The 20,803-nt window shown below is 33.1% G+C and overlaps 1 protein-coding gene across 2 annotated transcripts; it reads right to left on the reverse strand.

The window, feature by feature from the left end:
• Positions 1 to 2,987: 2,987 nt before the first annotated feature.
• Positions 2,988 to 20,545, reverse strand: LOC107940805 (endoplasmic reticulum metallopeptidase 1). 2 transcript variants are annotated; one of them, XM_016874260.2, is made up of 14 exons: positions 20,384 to 20,545; positions 19,234 to 19,589; positions 18,576 to 18,814; positions 17,841 to 17,997; positions 16,816 to 16,893; positions 16,065 to 16,139; positions 15,787 to 15,906; positions 9,414 to 9,578; positions 8,734 to 9,256; positions 8,308 to 8,464; positions 7,284 to 7,393; positions 6,289 to 6,401; positions 4,940 to 5,291; positions 2,988 to 3,503 (listed from the first exon to the last, which is right to left on the reverse strand). In XM_016874260.2, the coding sequence occupies exons 2-14, from the start codon at positions 19,570 to 19,572 to the stop codon at positions 3,184 to 3,186; spliced, it is 2,748 nt and encodes a 915-aa protein (XP_016729749.1). In that variant the 5' UTR covers positions 19,573 to 19,589; positions 20,384 to 20,545; the 3' UTR covers positions 2,988 to 3,183. The 2 variants fall into 2 exon arrangements, with proteins under 2 accessions (XP_016729749.1, XP_040940400.1); XM_041084466.1 differs by lacking the exon at positions 20,384 to 20,545 and adding an exon at positions 20,050 to 20,381.
• Between the last annotated feature and the right edge of the window lie 258 nt (positions 20,546 to 20,803).

Here is a 20,803-nt window from a genome sequence, read left to right on the forward strand (position 1 = left end):
ACCTTTTTACTTAAAAACTGATTTAACTCAAATTAAGTGATGAATATATTATTATTTAAATTTGATTATATAAATTAGATTATGATATATTTACTTGCTAAATGATTAAAGTTTATATAATATAAAAATAAATAAGATTTTGTTTGAAATGATAAAATTGAGATATTAAAAATTATAGTATTTTAGGTTCAAAACTTATCAAGTGAATATATTTTTCTAAATTTTATATAAAAATTTAAATAGACTAATAAAAAAAATTTATACTTTTAGTAATTTCACAACTGAATTGAAATTTGGTTGATGAGTGGCACTAACTCAAACACTTAATTGTATTGATATGGAAATATTAAGATAACAATATAAAAAGAGATCCACTTTCACTGATATAAAACTAATACAATTTCACACACTTCCATTGTTTTTTCCTACCATTGAAATTTTAACAATACAATTATTATATTTCATACTTTATTTATGTAAACCATGCATGATATATGTAGAGTTCAAATTTTGCCCGAGCCCAACAAGCAGAGCCCAAAACACTAAATAAATTAACAGTCCAATTAACACTCCACTAAATCAACCACTGAACCACTCCACTAACTCTATCACCCCACTTGCCTGCAAAAAGAAAGACGCAATCAGTTGTAAAATTTAGCTATAAAAGCCATTCAAAATTATTATAAAGGGGTTTCCTTTTTTTTAGAGGAAAAAAAGAGAGATTTGAATAGAGACTTTTAATATAAGAAATACACGAGATTAATCAAAAATCAAAGCAAAAGCGGTATTTTTTTCCATCTATTCTCGTTTTAAGTTTTTTGTTTATTTTATTTTATCTTTCAAGTTTATTTTATTTTTTTACATACGAAAGTAAAAATAAAGGGGAATAAGCTTACCCATTTTAAAATTGCCGAAAAAAAGGTTTTTTTAAGGTCCGGCCGCCGTGTACAGTGGCGCCAACAGCAGCTCGTGGGGGGTTCGGTGGCCGAAGCAAGGCCGGACCGATGGCCGAATTTAGAAAGGAGGGAAGAGTATTATTTTTAATATTTTATTATTATTATATATTATTACTTATTATTATTATTATATTTATTATATTATATTTATTTTATTACTGTTACTGTTATTTTATATATATTTATTACCATTATATATTTATTATTATTATTAGTAACATATTTTTATTTTTATTATTTTATTATTATTATTCTTATTATTATCATGGTACTATATTAACTAGTTTTGTACTGTTATTATGACTATTATTATATTTTCATTCTATTTATTTATTTACCTAAAAATAGTATATACCTTTATTTTATTTTATTTTATCATTTATTTATATCTTCTTATATAATATTATTTTTCCCCTTTTATATTATTATTAATATTGTCATTATTTTTAATATTATTGTTTTTAAGTTTTTTTTATCATGTTTATTTATTTCTTTGTTTAATATTAGTCCTTTTCCGTTTAAAGTTTTAGTTTTTTCTGCTTATTATTATTATTATTATTTCTATTTTTGGCTGATTTATTTTATTTTATATTATTTTTCTTTTTTGTATTGTTATTTACATTAACGCATTTATTATTCTATTATGCATGTAAATACCTTAATTTAATTTTCATTCTACCACGAAAATCATGTTACATTTTACCCGATACATTTAAAATTATGTTTTTTTAAAATAAGCATTATTTCGTATTTCGGGATTCGGAAAATTGTGCCCTAACTTACTGGGTTCTAATTTTCCTCGTTGAATCTAGGTAACCGAGTTCCATTTTTCAATCAAAACATAAGTTTCAAATAAAAGCTTATTCTCAATAATTTGAGGTGTTGTGTCCTAACTCACTGGATATGACATTTAGTATCTCGAGATAAGAATTTCTAAAAAATAAAGGTAATATTCTATGTTTGGAATTTTGAGAAATCGTGCCCTAACTTACTGGGTTCCGATTTTTCATTTGACCCAAGTAATTGAATATCCTTTTTAAACTTCACTGCATGAGTTTTAAAAATCAAAAGATAAGCTCAATTTCGAAAATGTGAAATATCGTATCCTAACTCATTGGGTATGATATTTTATTTTTTCGAAATAAGAGGGTCTTAGCATCCAATTTAATTTATTCAAGTGTTCTTTTTAAATAAAAAGGATCATATTCTAAAATCTTTTCAAATTTTCGACATTAGACATTAATTAACCAATTAAGTATCAATTTTGGGTGTTACGAGGGTGCTAACCCTTCTCCGTGCGTAACCTACTCCCGAACTCTTTTTCTCGAATTTCATAGACCTAAAATCATTGTTTTAATAAATCAAAATATTTTATTAAAATGATCAATCTCAATGTGATCTGATCACACCTCAAAAAAAGATTGGTGGCGACTCTATTTTTTTTTAAGTCGACTCTCGTTTTTCAAATTAAAAATGGTTTCGACAATATGTTTGAAGTAAAAGAAAATTTTTATTTTGACTTTTTGTTTTATGTAAAAAAAGTTAAAATTATTATGTATATTAAGAGAAATATTTGATACAAAGAGTTTTTATAAGATTATTTAAAAAAAAATTATACTTTGACAATTTGTAAGGCTTCGAATGGAATAAAAAAAAGCACACTTCCTATATACCAAATAGTCATCCACATATTAATATATAGTTTTTTAGATAGATATATGAGAGTATCATATCGGTTCAAAATTTTATACACATAACAAGTATAATTACATATATATTGATAAATTTAATAGATAGATTATTAAAATATCAAACATAAAAAAAAGTTACGAAAGTGTGTAAAACTATTATAAACATTATAAAAAATTTTAGATAAAATTTTAAAATTTTGTTACACCCTAAATTTTTCTTTAAAATGTTTTATAACATCATAAACATTAAAAATGAGGTATCAGATCGAGCAAGAGCACATTCAAACTAGGGTATAAAAATTCTTTGAAACCAAACTGCAATCCAATATGAGCAGACCCGTGGAGAAGTTTTAGCATATTTGATATCATCTATGTTTCTTCTCTTCAAATAGAAGATTTAACTTGTATTACAAGTATACAATAGAATATAGAAAATAAATGTTAGGGTGTTTTGTTTGTGTAGATCGGTGGTAGTGGGACTAATGTACAACTTTTTTCCAGTACCAAAAATGCTAACAAAGAGTTCGAAATCTTATCTAGAAATCAATAGGAAGACTACTCAAAAATGATAAAGTGTGAGGAGATGTGGACTTCCCAAATAATGAATACCATGGGGGAAGCTTCTCAAGGACTGTTTCAACCTTCGGTGTCACCACTCCGGGAAGATCAGTTCTGATCCTCAAGAGTGGTCGCTGCTCCGACTGCACCATCTTGTCTGAACGGCGTGTTGAATTTTGCAGCCAGAAGAGTGTGAGTTCAAACTTTGTTGGTGCATTCTTCCCTCCTGAAGCTTGAATAGTATGCCATCCGTCTATGCTACGCTTACCATCTGCTGCGACTAACTCTTCCAAACCCACTGCATGTGAGGTTGAAACTAAGATTATTAGACTGACGAACAAAAGACCAAGTATCGCAACCAATAATATCAACGTAATAGTGTAATTCTAAGTTACCTAAAATATTTCTGTTAAACACGTGTTCAAAATATATTTGAACATAGATATGAGGGTAATATCATCTAAATATAGAAAAATCTTTCTATTGTTAGATAATCCAATCAGTTCTAGAGTCATTCCATTAACAAATACTTCACCAAACACTTGCCTCAACTATCACCATTTCAAAAACTGAAATTTCTTATATTCATTCATTTGCTTCCACAAATGCCAAAAAAGATTGAATATCTTTTTGGTACAACATTGAAAATGGAGAATTGGGATTCGAATCCCAAACTTGCAGCACGCTAACTCTTAAAATGACTACATGAACCGAGTCAAACTTCAGGCTAAAAAATAAAGAATACATCCACTGAATCAACCTTACAAGTTGATCCTCCACTGCCCCACTATGGTCCACTATAACATGGAAAAGTCCGTTCAGATATACCTACATGTAAGAACAGCATTCCCAGAAAACACACTACTCAAGACAAGCCAATAAAAAGCATGTTTCAAATTTGAATGCAAGCAACAATATTAAGAATGATTCAAATGGGCCAATACTTCGCATCTGGCACCTTAATGACATGAGTTAGACATGACTTCAAACCCTGTCATCCTCCACCCTGATATTGTATTTATAATGAAAGAAAGAATGAATGAATAATTCAAATGGATTCTTGGACAAAAACTACCAACATGAAACCATAATCAATGCCATCATTACTTCATAGCAAGGGAAACCAGAGGAGAAAACTGGTGTTTTAGCTTATTAGTGCAATAGGAATCAAAAAAAGAGAATCCAAAACCAAAGGGTAAAACATTCTAAATGTTGTGGCATATAAAGTTTTGGATATTTCCTAATTTTCCACGATGAGACAGTCCATGTGGGACATTAATCCCATATACTAACCTGTTCTCACACAATTTTCTCAGTCTATAAAAGTAGAATTTCTGAAACTTTACAGTTAGAAATTGCATATCCGTCCTATCCTTCATAGCATGGCAATTGTTGTAATTTACCCTCTTGTAGACTTGCCAAAACTAGCTCGAACCCGAAAACTCAACTGACAATACACGAACCAACTTGATTTGAACAAGAAAAGTAAACAAACAAAACCCATCCAACTCAAACCTTTAACAACCCGAATCCAAATTAACCCAAATCCAAAATGAGCCAAATCAGAATAAGATGACATGATCTGAAATTAAATTAATTTGACATTAAAACTCAATAATTTGACTTAGATGATCTCAACACCAACAATCCAAATGTGAAACCCAAAATGAACAAATGCAAGTATGCCAATGGGAATATAAGATGAATGACAGACATAAACAATCTTCATCATACCATTAAACGTGAAATCTTCTATTTCCTCAGTATTGATTGCAAGAAACCAGCGTATGGACCTCTTTGTATCGATTTTTACTTGTGTGATTCTCTTATCTCCATTTATATCTTTAACAACATCTAGTGTGGGAATATTGGACTCATCCCATCCCTCTTCGGTTCCATCATAGGTCAAACAGCCATATTTGACTGAAAAAGTAACATAATCAATAGCGTTGTGTCTGCCACATGCAAACCCCTCTTTGATTTCCTCAACTTCCTTGGTGAACTTTCCCGGAGTGAAGGAAAATAGAGATATGTATGAGTTGGGCTTTTCACCAAATCCTCCTGTTGTATCCACAACATGCACCAACTGGAACCAAAAAAAACTTTTGTTACCTCAAGATAATATAAAAACATATTTAATCACATGCTAGAACTATGCTAACACTATTCAACAATCCCATTAATATTCAACATATTCAATAACTGACAACTAAATCTATTAATAAAAAACAAAGACAGTTCAATCTAACATAAGTGTAAAAATAAGTTGGAGCATCCCCAATCTGTTAATGCAACCTGAAATTTACCAATAAAAGAAGAAATGGAACTTGTTAATATCAAGTACTAAAGCACAGTATTCCGCAAGTGGTTCTTTAAATGGTAGCAGAATATCAGGATGAAACCATATTAATTAAAAAATAAATAAATTACAGAGAAAAATATCTCAACTTTTCGACTTTTTTTTTGAGTGTGGGGGTGAGGTTGCTAAGGGTTGAACCTAATCTTTCATGCCTCACAAGCCTCTTTCCACCTTTTTCTTAGCTTATTTGAAAATGATACAGGAATACATGTTCCCTCCTAATTAAAAAGCAAGGATACTACTTCAAGCTCTGCTGGAAGTGATTTCAGAGTTCATGTAATCGTTGTAAATCATCGCAAGTATAAATATCAAAAGGAAAAAACCTCATATAAATCTTGTTAATTTAGTTCCATTCCTGACCCTTTTCTTTATGGAAAATAAAGTACAAGATAAACATAGCTGTTAGAATTAAAAACTGTCTTTTAGACTTTCTTATTAGCTTAAACTTAGAGGATTGGTGCTTCTCTATTAAATTAAAATTCCCACTCTAGCTCTTTGAAGCTAAGCAAGCAAGCAGCTACAAGAATCTAGAACAAATCAAATACGTTAAACATTTCACTCATTGTAATTCTTGAATTCAAGAATCAAGACACTGAAGCACAAACAGGACATTTTCTCAAGTTATAATGTCAAGGGATGTCAACTATCAGTAATATACCGTAAGGTAATACCTTGATATGGTAGTTCAAGAATGCAATAGTTATACTATAGGTATGAAACTTACATTCACAGCTCTGGCAGTTTCCTCAGTGAATGGCGGAATTATACCAGAAAAGACCACAGCAAGTGACAGAGCAAACAGAATACAAGTTGAAAGGACAATCGATGTTTTTGCACCTAGCAAAGCAGTCAGACAACATGAAGAGAATAAACAAGCATTTCAAATACGTAATGGAGTGACAATATAGGAGAATAATTTCAAAGAGATGGTTAATAAGCAATATGACAATAAGGAGGAAAAGTAATTGACTGTGGAAGTAAAAGTGACTGTCAATCTCACAAAATATTTCCAAGGACATAAATGAATACTCGAGAAGCCCTTAAAATCATTACTACACTGGTGATGGCATGTTAATAGCTCACTTAAAAAATTCATTAACTTTGGAAGCAAAACTCACTACTCGTTATTGCATTCATAATAACACCCGCATTTAATCTAGGAACCTAATAATAATAATAATAATAATAATCAGCAGTAGCATGATTAGATTATCTTGCTCAGCCATAAGTTCTTTGCTCTTCAAGATCATCATGCCATCAGCTGATGGTCAAAAAACTTAATTATGTATCAATCATCTATACGTGAAGGGATCTGACCGTAAGGGCAGTTTAAACAAACGATTTATTATCATCTTATTACTCAACAGCCACTGAAATTGGAAATTTTCAGCATGTTCCAGAAGTGGAAAGGTAATGAAGTCTTGCTCATGCTATTTCATACAACACTTTAAATAACATGTCATGGATTAAATTCACATTGGTTCAAACTTGAAAGTCATCCTCTTTCTGCCTGGAATAAAAATACTTTGACCTTTAAATTTGGGTAATGACTATTCTTAATGGAAAATGTATTTGCAAATTTACAGTTTCAATATTCATTGAACAATAAAAACCTAAGATTGATACCCTCATTGTTACTAACAAAAATGTCAATGCCAGGGGAAACCGTAGAAAGCATTTTGTAATAATTAAACACCTGCATTTATTATAAACATATACCTGAAAGATGAATATATGAAAGGAGATACACCAGAGTTAGGCATATAACAACTGCAATAAAAAGGGAAAGTCCCAGACTTGGCAACCACTCAGGAGTACCACCTGGATGTCTAAATAAGCATATAAAGCAAGCAAGGTCAGTAGTGTTATAAAATGTCTAAAGCAAGTATACATTCCAAAACTAAATTAAGAAGCTTTGTTGAGGGCAGAAACATCAGAAGTTTTTATGCTTAAACAGACCATGCTAAGCCAATCCAGCATATACCACAAAGGATGTCAACTGGCGTACTGTCTAAGCACAAGAAAGATAGCCAAAACCTAGAAATCAGAATATCAGAACATGATCACTATACAACTCTAAATATCAGGTATTCCGGATTCTGGATCTTTCTGAATTCTGATCATAAGGCCACATAACAATAAGGTAAATTATTACAAACCACAAATCCCCAAAAATTTTCATAACTATGAAAAACTTGGATAAAATCAAAGAGTGCATCCAGAATCTTGCGTGACCAAAAAATACCAGTTAGGCTAAGGGAATTTTATAGTTCTACTGCAAAAACTTCGCAAACATGATCGAGTAGCCAAGCATAATTATGTATAGAGAAATTGTAGCCAAATGATGATGTTAAAACAGATGACCCCTCCCTCAACTTTAGCAAAATCCTCATAAAGCTCAATTCAAATATGATAATCACTATAATGAAACAAAATGGCAAACTGATTATTTGATACATTCATGCCCTCCAACTAATATCACATTATCTATATGGAACTTGGGTTAGGATGATTTGTAAAACAGAATATCACTTGAGATCGGATGCATATATTCTGAATACAAACACAGCAACCCCAAAGTTTAAGATGATTTGTTTGATTCTGATAAGCAAAAAAGCATATAACTACTCTCATCATCTACAGAAACTTACTCAAGCAGACAATTAATGACATGAGGAAGGGTTAGGATAGTATCTCAACCAAGGAGCAAACATTCAAACTAAGATGATCTCATAAATTTTACCTGATAAATCGCACACTAAGTCCAATGATTACAGTAGTTAATTTAATAACTTGGCCAGCTGAAACTAAAATCGGAATGGCCAAGCCCATCCACAGGGTTGCAAGTTTGAGAGGCTTCGGTAACCGACCCGGGGTTAAAGTTGCTTCCAACAAACCATCTGAGGAATACGGTAAAGAAAATTAGTCTAAAGCAAATACCATCAGGATACGAATTCCAATTATTGGCCAGGAATAAGAAAAGAAGAAGATAAAAGTAATTTCACATGTGTTATCAATATTAAGTATGCCAGGCATGCATCCAATCCACCGGGGCACAACTCAGCAATCAGAACAATGTACATTTTTCTTCTTAATATAAACAGACATCCTATTCATCCAAGTCATGAAAAGTGATGTACAGAAGGCAAACTAGTAAATGTTAGCTTACATGCAAATGCTGGTGGAACAAGCCAAACAAGAGCAAGGTAAGATGATCCAATTTTATAGTAAGTTCCTATAACCAAAAGAACAAGCCACTGCAGGGAACCAGCTTTAAAGAGCCATCTTTCAGTCTCTAATTTGATCAGATCAGCTTGGATAGCAGGCGACAGCTGTTTTCTCTTGGCATAAACATTTGATAAATATCTTTTCAAAACAAGATAGCCCAAATGCTGACCAGTTAAAGCACCAAGAAAAGCAGGGGCAGCAAATAACCCCAAGACCAACGACGGGATCGAAATATATGGCAAAGGTGATGAAGATATCAGGGGTAGAATGAATGCAGCGAGAACAGAAAAACTTATTGAAAATATCCACATGAGGATATTGCTCAAACATGAAAAGGCCAATGAAACTGCAGCTGTAGAACCACCCATAAGCAAAGATGTAGTCCATATAAGAAGCGACTGAAGTATCACTGAACTATGTAGCATGTTTGCAAAACGTTGCCGGTATATAACCATATATTGCCCCTGAAATCAACAAAGATTTAGCAATAGCATCCTGCAAATTTTTCATGGTAGCAGAAAGCCCTATGAATTTAACATGGCTAAAGAGGAAATAAAAATGTAAAAAGAAAGAAAGCAGGTTTCAAAATAGAAAACCATGTGCAAGAGATTATGAAGGTACCAAAATGTCATAATATACAGCAGAATCATGGCTAGATTGTATGTCATCAACCGTAGCATTGGCTTTTGAAAGATGAGAGGATGTTGAAATCTGAAGCAGGAAAGCAAGCATGTTTTCTCCAAGATGTTGGAGAGATCCTGACTTTAATAGCTTCAATTTGTCATTCTGCAGAAAATATTCAAATTTAACTATTGTGAAATAAGAAAGAATTAGAGTTGTCAATGTTCTCTCCATTTCTTTTTTTGTTGTTTCTTAATTAGCATGGAAAATGATTCAATTTCCTTCTTTTTAATTAATTATTTAGTTATACTAGGATTTCATTTACCGTCTCATAGACTATGAATAGCTTCCAAGACCAAGAATGCACAGAGGTAATATCAAGATTCAAAGGGAGCATTAAAAGCGAAAAATAATAATAACATGCACTCAGCTAACTGATAAATATAAGGATGTTAATTAGATTTCCTAATGAAAGTGCAGTTTGTAATACTAAATATCAAACAACTTATTCTAGTTAGAGGGTTACTAAGCAATGTTATGTGCATTGCATCATGTCAACTATTAGACCTAAAAAGAAAATCAGTTTCCAATCTTCGTAAATTACTAAAAGGGATAAATATCAAAACTATACATGAACTTTGATCCAATATGTAATCTCGTACTTGAACTTTGATTTTGTGTGATTTTATACATGAAATTTTGATTTAATTCAAATTTCACAAATCACTAACATTATCGAATTAGCACCACTTTATGTTTTCAAATCTCACGTCTTAAATAAAATGAATGGACTAGAATCAGCAGTATCCTATAAAACTCGATAGTATGGTAGAAAAAAAATATGAATCTTTCTACCATCCTATAAAACTCGATAGTATGTGTAGGAATATTCTGTAAATATTTTAGGAATATTTTGTAGATATTCTTTTTATTAAAATCCCTTATTTTAAGGGATCATATCTCCTATTTAGTATCTTTCCTAACTTAGAGTTTCCTAAAGTAGTGTCATAGGTTGTATATAAAAACTCTGATTTATGTTCTATTTAATAATAATACTCTGATTTCTACATGGTATCAGCTTAGGTTACGATTTCTTTTTCAACCTAGACCATGTCCGAAACTCCTTCTCCTACTTCGGAGATTACTTCAAATCCAGAAAATTTTTCTGGTTCCGATGCTCCATCAGATTCGTCTAGTCAAGGGTCTTGTGAAGGTAATCTGGTCATAAAAGATCCAGAAGGTAACCTTTCTTCTACTGCATTTTTCTCCTCCCAGTTGAATCCTAATTGGATCCTCGATTCTGGTGCTACGGATCATATGACTGGTAACAAGGCATTGTTTCACAATTTTTTCCATACCTTTGGTAAAGCTGTCAAAACGGCTGATGGTACCTTGTGCAAAATAGAGGGACATGGCACTGTTATTCTCAATGAACAGATTGCACTTAAAAATGTTCTCTTTGTACCAAATCTGGCGTGCAATCTCATCTCTGTTAGTAAATTGTCCACAGACTTGCACTGCTCTGTAATTTTTAATGATCGTGATTGTACTTTGCAGGCACTGAACTCGAAGAAGATGATTGGTAAGGCCAGCTTGCATAATGGTCTCTACATCCTCCCTACCTCTCCTAAAATCGAGATCTCCAAGTCATTTACCGCTTTAGGAAAAGTTGATACTGTTATGTTATGGCACTTTCGTTTAGGCCATCCTAGTTTTCAATACCTTGCAAAATTGTTTCCTGCTCTATTCATTAATAAAAGGCCTAATTCTTTTTCTTGCAAAGTTTGCTCTCTTGCCAAACATACTAAATCATCTTATTTTCCTTCTACATACAAGCCTTCTTACCCTTTTGCTTTGATCCATAGTGATATTTGGGGCCCTTCTCGGGTGAAGAATGCTGATAATTGTAAGTGGTTTATCACTTTTATTGATGATCACAGTAGGATAACTTGGACTTATTTGCTGAAAGATAAATCTGAAACTGCTAGTGTTTTTGTGCAATTTTATAACATGGTTCTCACTCAATTTGGGTCTAAAATCCAGCTCTTTAAATCTGATAATGGCAGTGAATTTTTTGCTAGGTCTTTAGGTGATTTTTTTAAGGAAAAGGGCATAGTTCAGATTAGTTCTTGTGTTGGAACCCCACAGCAAAACGGCGTTGCCGAAAGAAAAAATAGGCACCTTCTTGAAGTTACTCGTTCTCTTCTATTTACCACTAATGTTCCTAAATATTTGTGGGGGGAAGCCTTATTAACTGCCACATATTTAATCAACCGGATGCCTAGTAAGGTTTTAAAATTTCAAACGCCTCAATCTATATTTTTGCAGCACTTTCCTCATTTTAAGCCTATCTCCTCCATTCTGCCACTTAAAATTTTTGGCTGCACTGTTTTTATCCAAAATATTGCTCCTAATAAGTCCAAGTTAGATCCTAAGTCTTTAAAATATGTATTGGTTGGGTATTCTTCACTTAAGAAGGGTTATAAATGCTATCATCCTCCTTCTAAACGATTTTTCACCACTATGGATATAACATTTTATGAGCAGGATTCCTATTTCACTCAGGCTGAAATTCAGGGGGAAACATGGAGTGATTTTCAGCCACAACAGGTATCTCCTTCTAATCTTCATTCTCAACCTTCAGAATTGCCATCTTGTTCGCCATTACCTGCAGATCTGTCACCTGTGAATGCTCCCATTAATTCTCCTGTAGTACCTATGACTAATTCACCTACACCCACTTTAAACACTCTTCCTGAAAATACACCTACTCCAATTGACAGTCTTCAAAAAACACCATCACCCAAACAGCTTCGTGTCTACACAAGAAAAAGAAGACATATCCCTGAGACTGTTTTGCAATCTGATTCTTGCCGAGAATTGGATTTGGGTCCAGCTGCCGAAATGGAAGAAGAAATCAGTAAGTCCACTACTCTAGATGACTTTCCTATTGCTATTAGAAAAGGGGTTAGACAGTGCACCAAGCATCCTATTGAAAAATTTACTGGTTATAATTCATTGATGCCGTCTTTTCAAGCATTTACAGCAACTTTGGATAAAGAACAGGTTCCCACAAGCATAGCTGAAGCTCTAAAGGATCCAAAATGGAGAAGGGCTGTTGAAGAGGAAATTTGTGCACTAGAGAAAAATGCTACTTGGACCATTACAGACCTTCCTCAAGGAAAAAAGGCTGTCGGCTGTAAATGGATCTTTGCTGTAAAGTATAACTCCAATGGCAGTATCCAACGATACAAAGCTAGACTAGTGGCCAGAGGTTTCACGCAAACATATGGGATAGACTTCACAGAAACTTTTGCACCTGTGGCAAAGCTTAACACTATTCGAGTACTCCTAAGTTTGGCTGTAAATTGCGATTGGAAATTACACCAACTTGATGTAAAAAACGCATTTCTTAATGGCAAGCTTGAGGAAGAAGTCTATATGCAATTGCCACCTGGCTTAAAGTCTATTGAAGGTAGCAACAAGGTTTGCAAGCTCAACAAGTCTCTATACGGGTTAAAACAATCACCCAGAGCTTGGTTCGAGAGGTTCACTAAAGTCATTCTTCAAAATGGCTACAAGCAGTCCCTTGCCGATCATACGCTTTTCATCAAGGTAACTTCTACAAATAAGAAAGCTATCCTAATTGTGTATGTGGATGACATCATTCTTACTGGAGATGATGAGGAAGAGATTAGCAATTTGAAGAAGTTGTTAAACAGGGAATTCGAAACCAAGGACTTGGGAAAGCTAAGGTATTTCCTAGGAATGGAGGTGGCAAGATCAAAAGAAGGACTTGTGATCAACCAGAGAAAGTATGTACTTGATTTACTCAAAGAAACTGGTTTTCTTGGCTGTAAGCCGGCTGATACACCAATGGAGGCAAACTTGAGATTCAATAAAGAAGATGAGTCCTTAGTAGACAGAGAGAAATTTCAAAGGTTAGTTGGGAAACTAATCTACTTATCCTTGACAAGGCCAGATATAGCTTTTCCCGTAAATGTGATAAGTCAACACATGACTAATCCTACTGAAGAGCATATGGCAGCAGCAAATAGAATTCTCAAGTACTTGAAGAAAACTCCAGGACACGGCTTAATGTTTAAGAAGACACAAGACAGAACTGTTAAGATTTTTACAGACTCTAGTTGGGCTGGAGATCTCACTGAAAGAAGATCCACTAGTGGGTACTGCACTTTTTGTTTGGGGTAACCTTACAACTTGGAGAAGTAAGAAACAATCTGTTGTTTCAAGAAGTAGTGCTGAAGCTGAATTTAGAGCACTAGCTTTGGGGATATGCGAAGGAATTTGGCTACTTAAATTACTAAAAGAACTTGGCACAAATCAGGAGGATCACTTTGAAGTTTTGTGTGATAATCAATCTGCCATTCAGATTGCCAAGAACCCAGTTCAACATGACCGAACAAAGCATGTTGAAATTGATAGGCATTTTATTGCTGATCAAGTCAACAAAAAGACAGCCACTCTTTCTTACATTCCTTCAGAAGGACAGATTGCAGACATTCTTACCAAGGCTTTGCCAAAACCTGTGTTCAATAAATTCCTATTCAAGCTGGGATTATACAATGTATATTCTCCAGCTTGAGGGGGAGTGTAGGAATATTCTGTAAATATTTTAGGAATATTTTGTAGATATTCTTTTTATTAAAATCCCTTATTTTAAGGGATCATATCTCCTATTTAGTATCTTTCCTAACTTAGAGTTTTCTAAAGTAGTGTCATAGGTTGTATATAAAAACTCTGATTTATGTTCTATTTAATAATAATACTCTGATTTCTACAGTATGGTAGAAAAAAAATATGAATCTTTCTACCATACTATCTATATCTATTATTGTAATGTAGAAAGATACAAGCTTAATATAGATGAATCCACAATATGTATCTTCATACATGTCGATATCAATTAAATATATGTACTGTACATAGTATCTCAATTTTATTTCGATATATTACTTACACAAAAAATTATAGTAATTTAATATGAAAATAAATGTATGTATTCATTTCTTTAAATGTGTACAATTGAATCAAAATCAAAGTTTCATGAATACATATGAACCACAATTCAAATTTCATGTGTATGATTGCACCAAATCAAAGTTTATGTATCAAATTGCACATTAGATGAAAGTTCATGTATAAATTTGATATTTATCCCTTACTAAAACTATGAATCTTATAGAGTACAATAAATTGTTTCTTTTTTTTTATATTCCAGAAATATTTTTTTAAACAATTAGCTAGGCGTATGATTAATATAGGCTCTATTTCTCTTGATTAATTTTCAAGCTTGTTTATATATCTGTAATCACAAAAATCATCTAAAAAGGTGCCATATCCAATGAAAATGACAATAATTCTTAGAATTAGCAAGACAAAATATTTAAAGGATGATAAGTTAGTGAATTTAGTTAGAGAGGGATACATTAAGGAGAGCCTTGATCTTCGAAGATGCCAGTTTTTCCATATGGCACCTCTCACTTCCATTGGTTATTCCTTTGTCTTGTGAGAACCACAAGGATACCTTCTTTTTATTAGTTCAACCAAGCATAATGCTTCTTCCGACTGGCTGATCATAATGGCTTTCGATTGATATCAGCCCATCTAAATGTTTTAAATCTCCCTTATACAACAGGTGCTTCCAATAGATGACAGATTTCGTCCTCCACAAATTAATAACTCTCTCGTTTATCCTTAGAGCTTTAATCCAAAGAAGGGAATAAAGTGCTATTTGTAACCTTAGCATTAATAAGCACTAAAATAGATTTACATTATTATTATGCATAGATTTCATAATAAACTTGAGGGTTATCTAACCTATAGTCTCCAAGAGTTGCAACTTCTATCTTACTCGTTTTTCAGCCTTATTCTATCAATTTGTTGTTGCTTTTCTCCCTAAACCACACCATTCATTGTCCATTATTTGATAGTCTGAACCACCATAATGTACTCTACATATTTCAAAACTACGTATTCAGAGAATATTATATTTACTAACTCTTATGCATTAGAAATGTATTCAATCCATCCTGCGGTTACATCAATTTACATCCTGCTCCCCAAAGTTTACAGCGACTCAATGCTTCTCTTGCAAGCATCCCACTTGTCTGTGACAAGAACAGTTAATATTGGGATTCTATCCTTGCCTATCAGCAAGGCTATCAAATTTTGGACATACGGCTCAAGATTAGCATCTAAATTAAGGAGATTATCTTATCTAGGGAAAAGAAGACCTAGTAACTCCACTCCTTTCATCAGAGTAATAAAAGATTGCAGATCATCAATAATTTAATACCAAAATGTAAGTTCCCAATTAAATAGTGAAAAGAGGAAAAGAAAGAGAAGAAACCTTGGTGTGATATACTGCACCATGGTCTGCGTACACAAAGTCAAGCCCTGAAAGACCAGCAACCTCTCTGTACACTTGGAAATCTGTTGCAGATTTTATAACTCCAGAAGAAAAAATGTCCTACAGCATTGTATCATTTAGATTTTAAGGTTTCCTTCTGACTTTAGCAAATTTAACTACTAAAGCATGGCATGAAATAAAAAAGCATATAAAAACATGCACGTGCATTTGAATATGTGTGTACACACACCCAAAAGGAGAAGCAGGAAAAAACACACCTGAAATATGATATTACCAGATGGGTACTTTGCAACTGAAGCAAAAGTCTCAACAGCCAATGGATGAGGACCAGCCTATCAAGTAAAGAACAGGACATAAGATGACAGGAAATATGGTTAAATGTAAGCAAACTAGGTAAGCTAAGGAAATAACAAGTAATCTTGATTTTGATTATTTCGAGGTTCAAAACATATATGAAGAAGTACTGAAATTTTGACATGGTAAATCACAAGAACATCATTATTAACATCAAATCAATACACAACAATGATCTTACAACATCTCATACAAGCCGATGATAGATTCAATCATATGCTTGATGTCACAACGGCAAAAGCACTTCAAACAATACAAAGCATCAACTTTAAAGAAGGGAAAATGAGCATTTTGGTATGGTTGTCCAACAATCAATGTTGGCGACTATGTGTGAGAGGAAGAAGTTCCTGGTTAGTTCCTTCCAGTATTATCACAGTTGTCCAAAGTTAGATTGGAAAAAACTATTTGCCTTATCCACCAAGGCTACAAATCTTTGTTAAAACTAACACATATACAATATTTGACAACATAACTGAAAAAGATGCAATAAAATTGAAGATTGGGTAAATCAGACAAGCAGGTATACACCCAAAATACTATTCGGTAAATCTGCTTAAATCTGTTTTTAAGAAATTACCCTAATCTGATTAAGTGGATTTACCAGTCTCTTCCAACAAGTCAATTGGGGGACCAAAACTTCTCCCAGAGATATACCTGAAAAATGGCGGACTTTCCTCCAATACCCATGGCCTCCAAATCAATAGCCATACGAATAGTTGTACTCCAAGGGTGCTGCAATGGCAAACTTAAACGTTAATCCTTTAACTCAAAAGATTTTGCTATTTGTTGCTTTCTGTACTTGATCTGATAGTAACCCTACACATTCAATATTGGAGTAATACTGCAGAAGAATAATCACTCATTCATGTGTCTAATACTGACAGAACTGCAATTTAGAAGAATACAGAGATGGAAAGTATTCAAGATTGAATGTTCCAGTGTAAATTACCCACTAAAGTTTCATCATCTAACCGATTGTAAAAATCTACCAATAGATACTAATATTTCACTGAACTTGAGCTATGCTAGTTGTCTACTAAAACAATTTAGCAGTTTATCTGCTATGCTCCTTATCAAATACAAAAATAGTAAATAACAGAACTTGCAGCATTCTAAATGAATGCCTCCACATTCCCTTTTTAAGATTTTCAGATCTATGTATGCCTCCACCAATCTTGTTCCTCACCAAACTTCCTTCTCTAGTTTAGCTGTTTTTATTCTCTCTCTGTGGCACTACTAGATCTCGACCCCATGAAGAAAATATATATCTTTCACTTACATGCTTAACTAGAAACCATGCAACTATCCAACTTCACTATTGGAAATTTGTTTCATCAACCATTAAACTAAAGTAAGAAACCAACCATATGTTTCATACAAGTCAATCCAAGCACTATACATGTTGGACACATTCCTACATTCCTGTGCCTATGATATGTGCAAAATAGAAAATGGATAAGACTCTTCTATCTTTGATTAAATCATACTTTTTTTCTTATAAATCTTCCAGTCATTACCTAGTAGAAAACACATAAATGTATCATCATCAAGGAAAATGGAAAACATAAACAAATAAAACCATCAAAACAAAACCATTCACCTTTAAGAGGCTAATCTTCATGAAAATCATAGATAATACAGTTCAAGTTTCAAGTGAAGGCCTTGAAAACACTTCTAACCTGTGTTATAAAGCTATGAGCACCACTTAGACCCTCCTCCTCTCCAGTGTTAAACAAAAATATCACAGCATTCTTAAATCCATGAGCCCACTGAGAAATCCCCCGAGCAAGTTCCAACATAACAGAAACACATGAGCTACAATCACCAGCTCCTTCCCTGAAGCAGCACAGAGATGTTTTCCGAAGGGAAAAATCATCAGAATAACCAGAGCTGATGAAATATAGACAACGATGTCACACAAAAATAGGCAGTGTTGTAAATATCTGGTGTTCCCATATGAAAAGATTGCAACCACACCTTTTTGAAATTTTCAGGAAATGAGCTGAAAACTGTTGCAGCACATTTTTCCCAACCACAATCTTTTGAAACCGGATCTCAAAACTTTTTGTTTTGAATTTTGAACCAATAAAAAGAAGTTTGTATTTTTTCAGGAAACTAATTAATTTGAAGTCTTTCTATTTCTTGCCTTATTTGAAATGCAAATGATATCATTCACTGCGTATTACCATGTATCTAACCTATAATTTTTTTTAACAATTGAACATTATACTGGTTCATTATCAGCATACATATCACAATACAGGCTGTCAGAAGAAATTATAATTAAGAGCACTAGCTGAATTCAAATGGAAGCAACATAAAGGACACATACACTAAATATTGCACATTTTGGTCAAAAACAAAACTTATTTGAACCAACATGAAGTAGAAAAACGGAGAAGGAAGAAACATACGTTGAGAACACAGTATCAATATGGGAAGAAACCAAAATAGCATTTTCTCTTGCTTCAGGTGCATATTTTGGCAGCATTCTTAATACGATGTGATCCAGATCAGAATAAATAATTGTTCTGTCCACAAACATGCCACTGTCCAGGCGAGTTGCACCAACATTAACATGGAAAAGGTCCACTTCAACATCAACCTCCCAGTGAGCTGTTTTTTTAATATTTTCTAATTCTGCCAAAACATACTGTCGTTGAAGGCAGATTAAGTTAAATCTACAACATGATTGCACAAGAAATGGATCGCAAGAACAGCCACTGTAATTTAATATATATATCAATTAAGATGCTTGACCGATGCAAGAACAGCCCTTATAAAATAAGGGATAAATCAAATCATAAAAATGCAAAGTAATCCCTGTAAAACAGCAAAATAAGAACATTTTTAAGGCACAACACAATATACCAACAACAACATAATGTCATCCAGTTGTTAAATTTTTCTCAAAATGAAAATAAAGAAAAGGAGCTATATTAAGATCCTTTCCTATTTTTGTAGCCATAGCAAAGAATCCAATAACAATGCAAAGCGAATAGAATGTAATCAAGATTTGGGACAATAATCCTATTATCATTAGGAAAAAAACTAATGGTTAATTGACCCAACCTGCAGAGCAAGTTCAATAGCATCAGAACCAATGGTATGCGGACCCAATTCAGTCAGTGCCTTAACATGCTTCATTGCAGCCACCTCTGAGAAACCCCTTTTGCCTGCTTGCTCAGCAGTAAGTGGCACAGGCAAATTCTCATACTGGTATTGGTAAACAGCCCAAGAAGAGTATACAATCACTGCAAACAATGTCAGCCATGTGAAGCCTGACCTCCGTGCAGTTCTTATCTGAATACCGTGATTCAGTTTGGCTTCCTCATCAGTTTTAGAGGTACCACTTGATTTCTTGGCTGATGTATCAGGTGCAGTTGATGAACTTTCAGGTCGCCTTCGCATTTTCTTAACCAAAAAATCTGCTCAAAATATGATCGAAAGGTTAGTTTAAAGAGATTCTCCTTGGATGAGTCAAGGTAATATCATTTAGCATTCACCCTTACTTCCAAAGGCCACTAACTAATTCATGAGGGTAATATCTTTTAGCATTCAACCTTACTTCCTACCTTATTCTTGTCTACAATTATTATTATTTGATGAGGGGATAGTTAAGGGTGTCTACAGATCGAACCCAAAACCTGATATCAACTTGGAGTTTATTTCAACATTAGTCCTTTGCCATTACACCATGGACTTGGTTGACTATAATTTTTATTACTAAGAGGACTAATTTGCTACTAAACTTAGAGTAAAAGAATCTAAGCTGAACCAGAGGTGGTTGGCAAAGAACTTGTATTCAAATTCAATTGACACTAGTCCTGAGTTCAATCTTTGGACTACCCTACCCCTTATAAAAAAAAAAACTCCAAGTAATTTAACCTCATAATATATATTCTTATTCATCCAACGCAAAATTTGAAATTCTCCATCAATTCAAATCCATGGGATCATTGCTCTCAATCCAAAAACCATAAACAAAGAGAAACACAACATAAAACAGAAACGGGTATTTACAGAAAACTAAACCTATTCTCTTTTTCAAACTACATATCAATCAAAGTCAATGAAACTACAAGATTACATGAATAAATGGCCAATTCGAAAGCTAAAGAACAGGAACATTATTTAAAAAGAAAAAAAAGTAAATTGAAGAGGGATACGATAAACAAAAACTAACAAAGAAATTTTATTCAGAGAAGAAGGATAGACTTACGATGGAAATTTGATGCAAAAAGACAAAAGCTTCGGTTATATTCTGAGAGTCAAAAGAGAAGCATTTAAGTTCAGCGTAAGCAGGAGATGCGGATTGGGTGCTACTTAGGAGCGTACAATTTATAACATCGTTGAAATAAAGGCTTTCACATGGGCTGAGATTAACCGGTTGAATTGTTTTTAGGTGTAATTAAATAAATTATTAAAAGTTATAAAAATAATAAAAAATCAATTCTGACTTTCAATTTGTACAAATAAATGGGCAAGGTTTAATAAACATGTCTAAAATTTTGATTGAGTTCAAATCTCTAAATACAATGATGTCAAAATTATATTAGTTTTTGAAAACATGTCGAATAACATTTTATATTTTGTTTATTATTAAAAATAAAATAGTCCATTAAATCTTAACTCGATTGAC

This window comes from Gossypium hirsutum, chromosome A13 (genome assembly GCF_007990345.1).
Source record: "Gossypium hirsutum isolate 1008001.06 chromosome A13, Gossypium_hirsutum_v2.1, whole genome shotgun sequence".
Taxonomy (NCBI): Eukaryota; Viridiplantae; Streptophyta; class Magnoliopsida; order Malvales; family Malvaceae; genus Gossypium; species Gossypium hirsutum.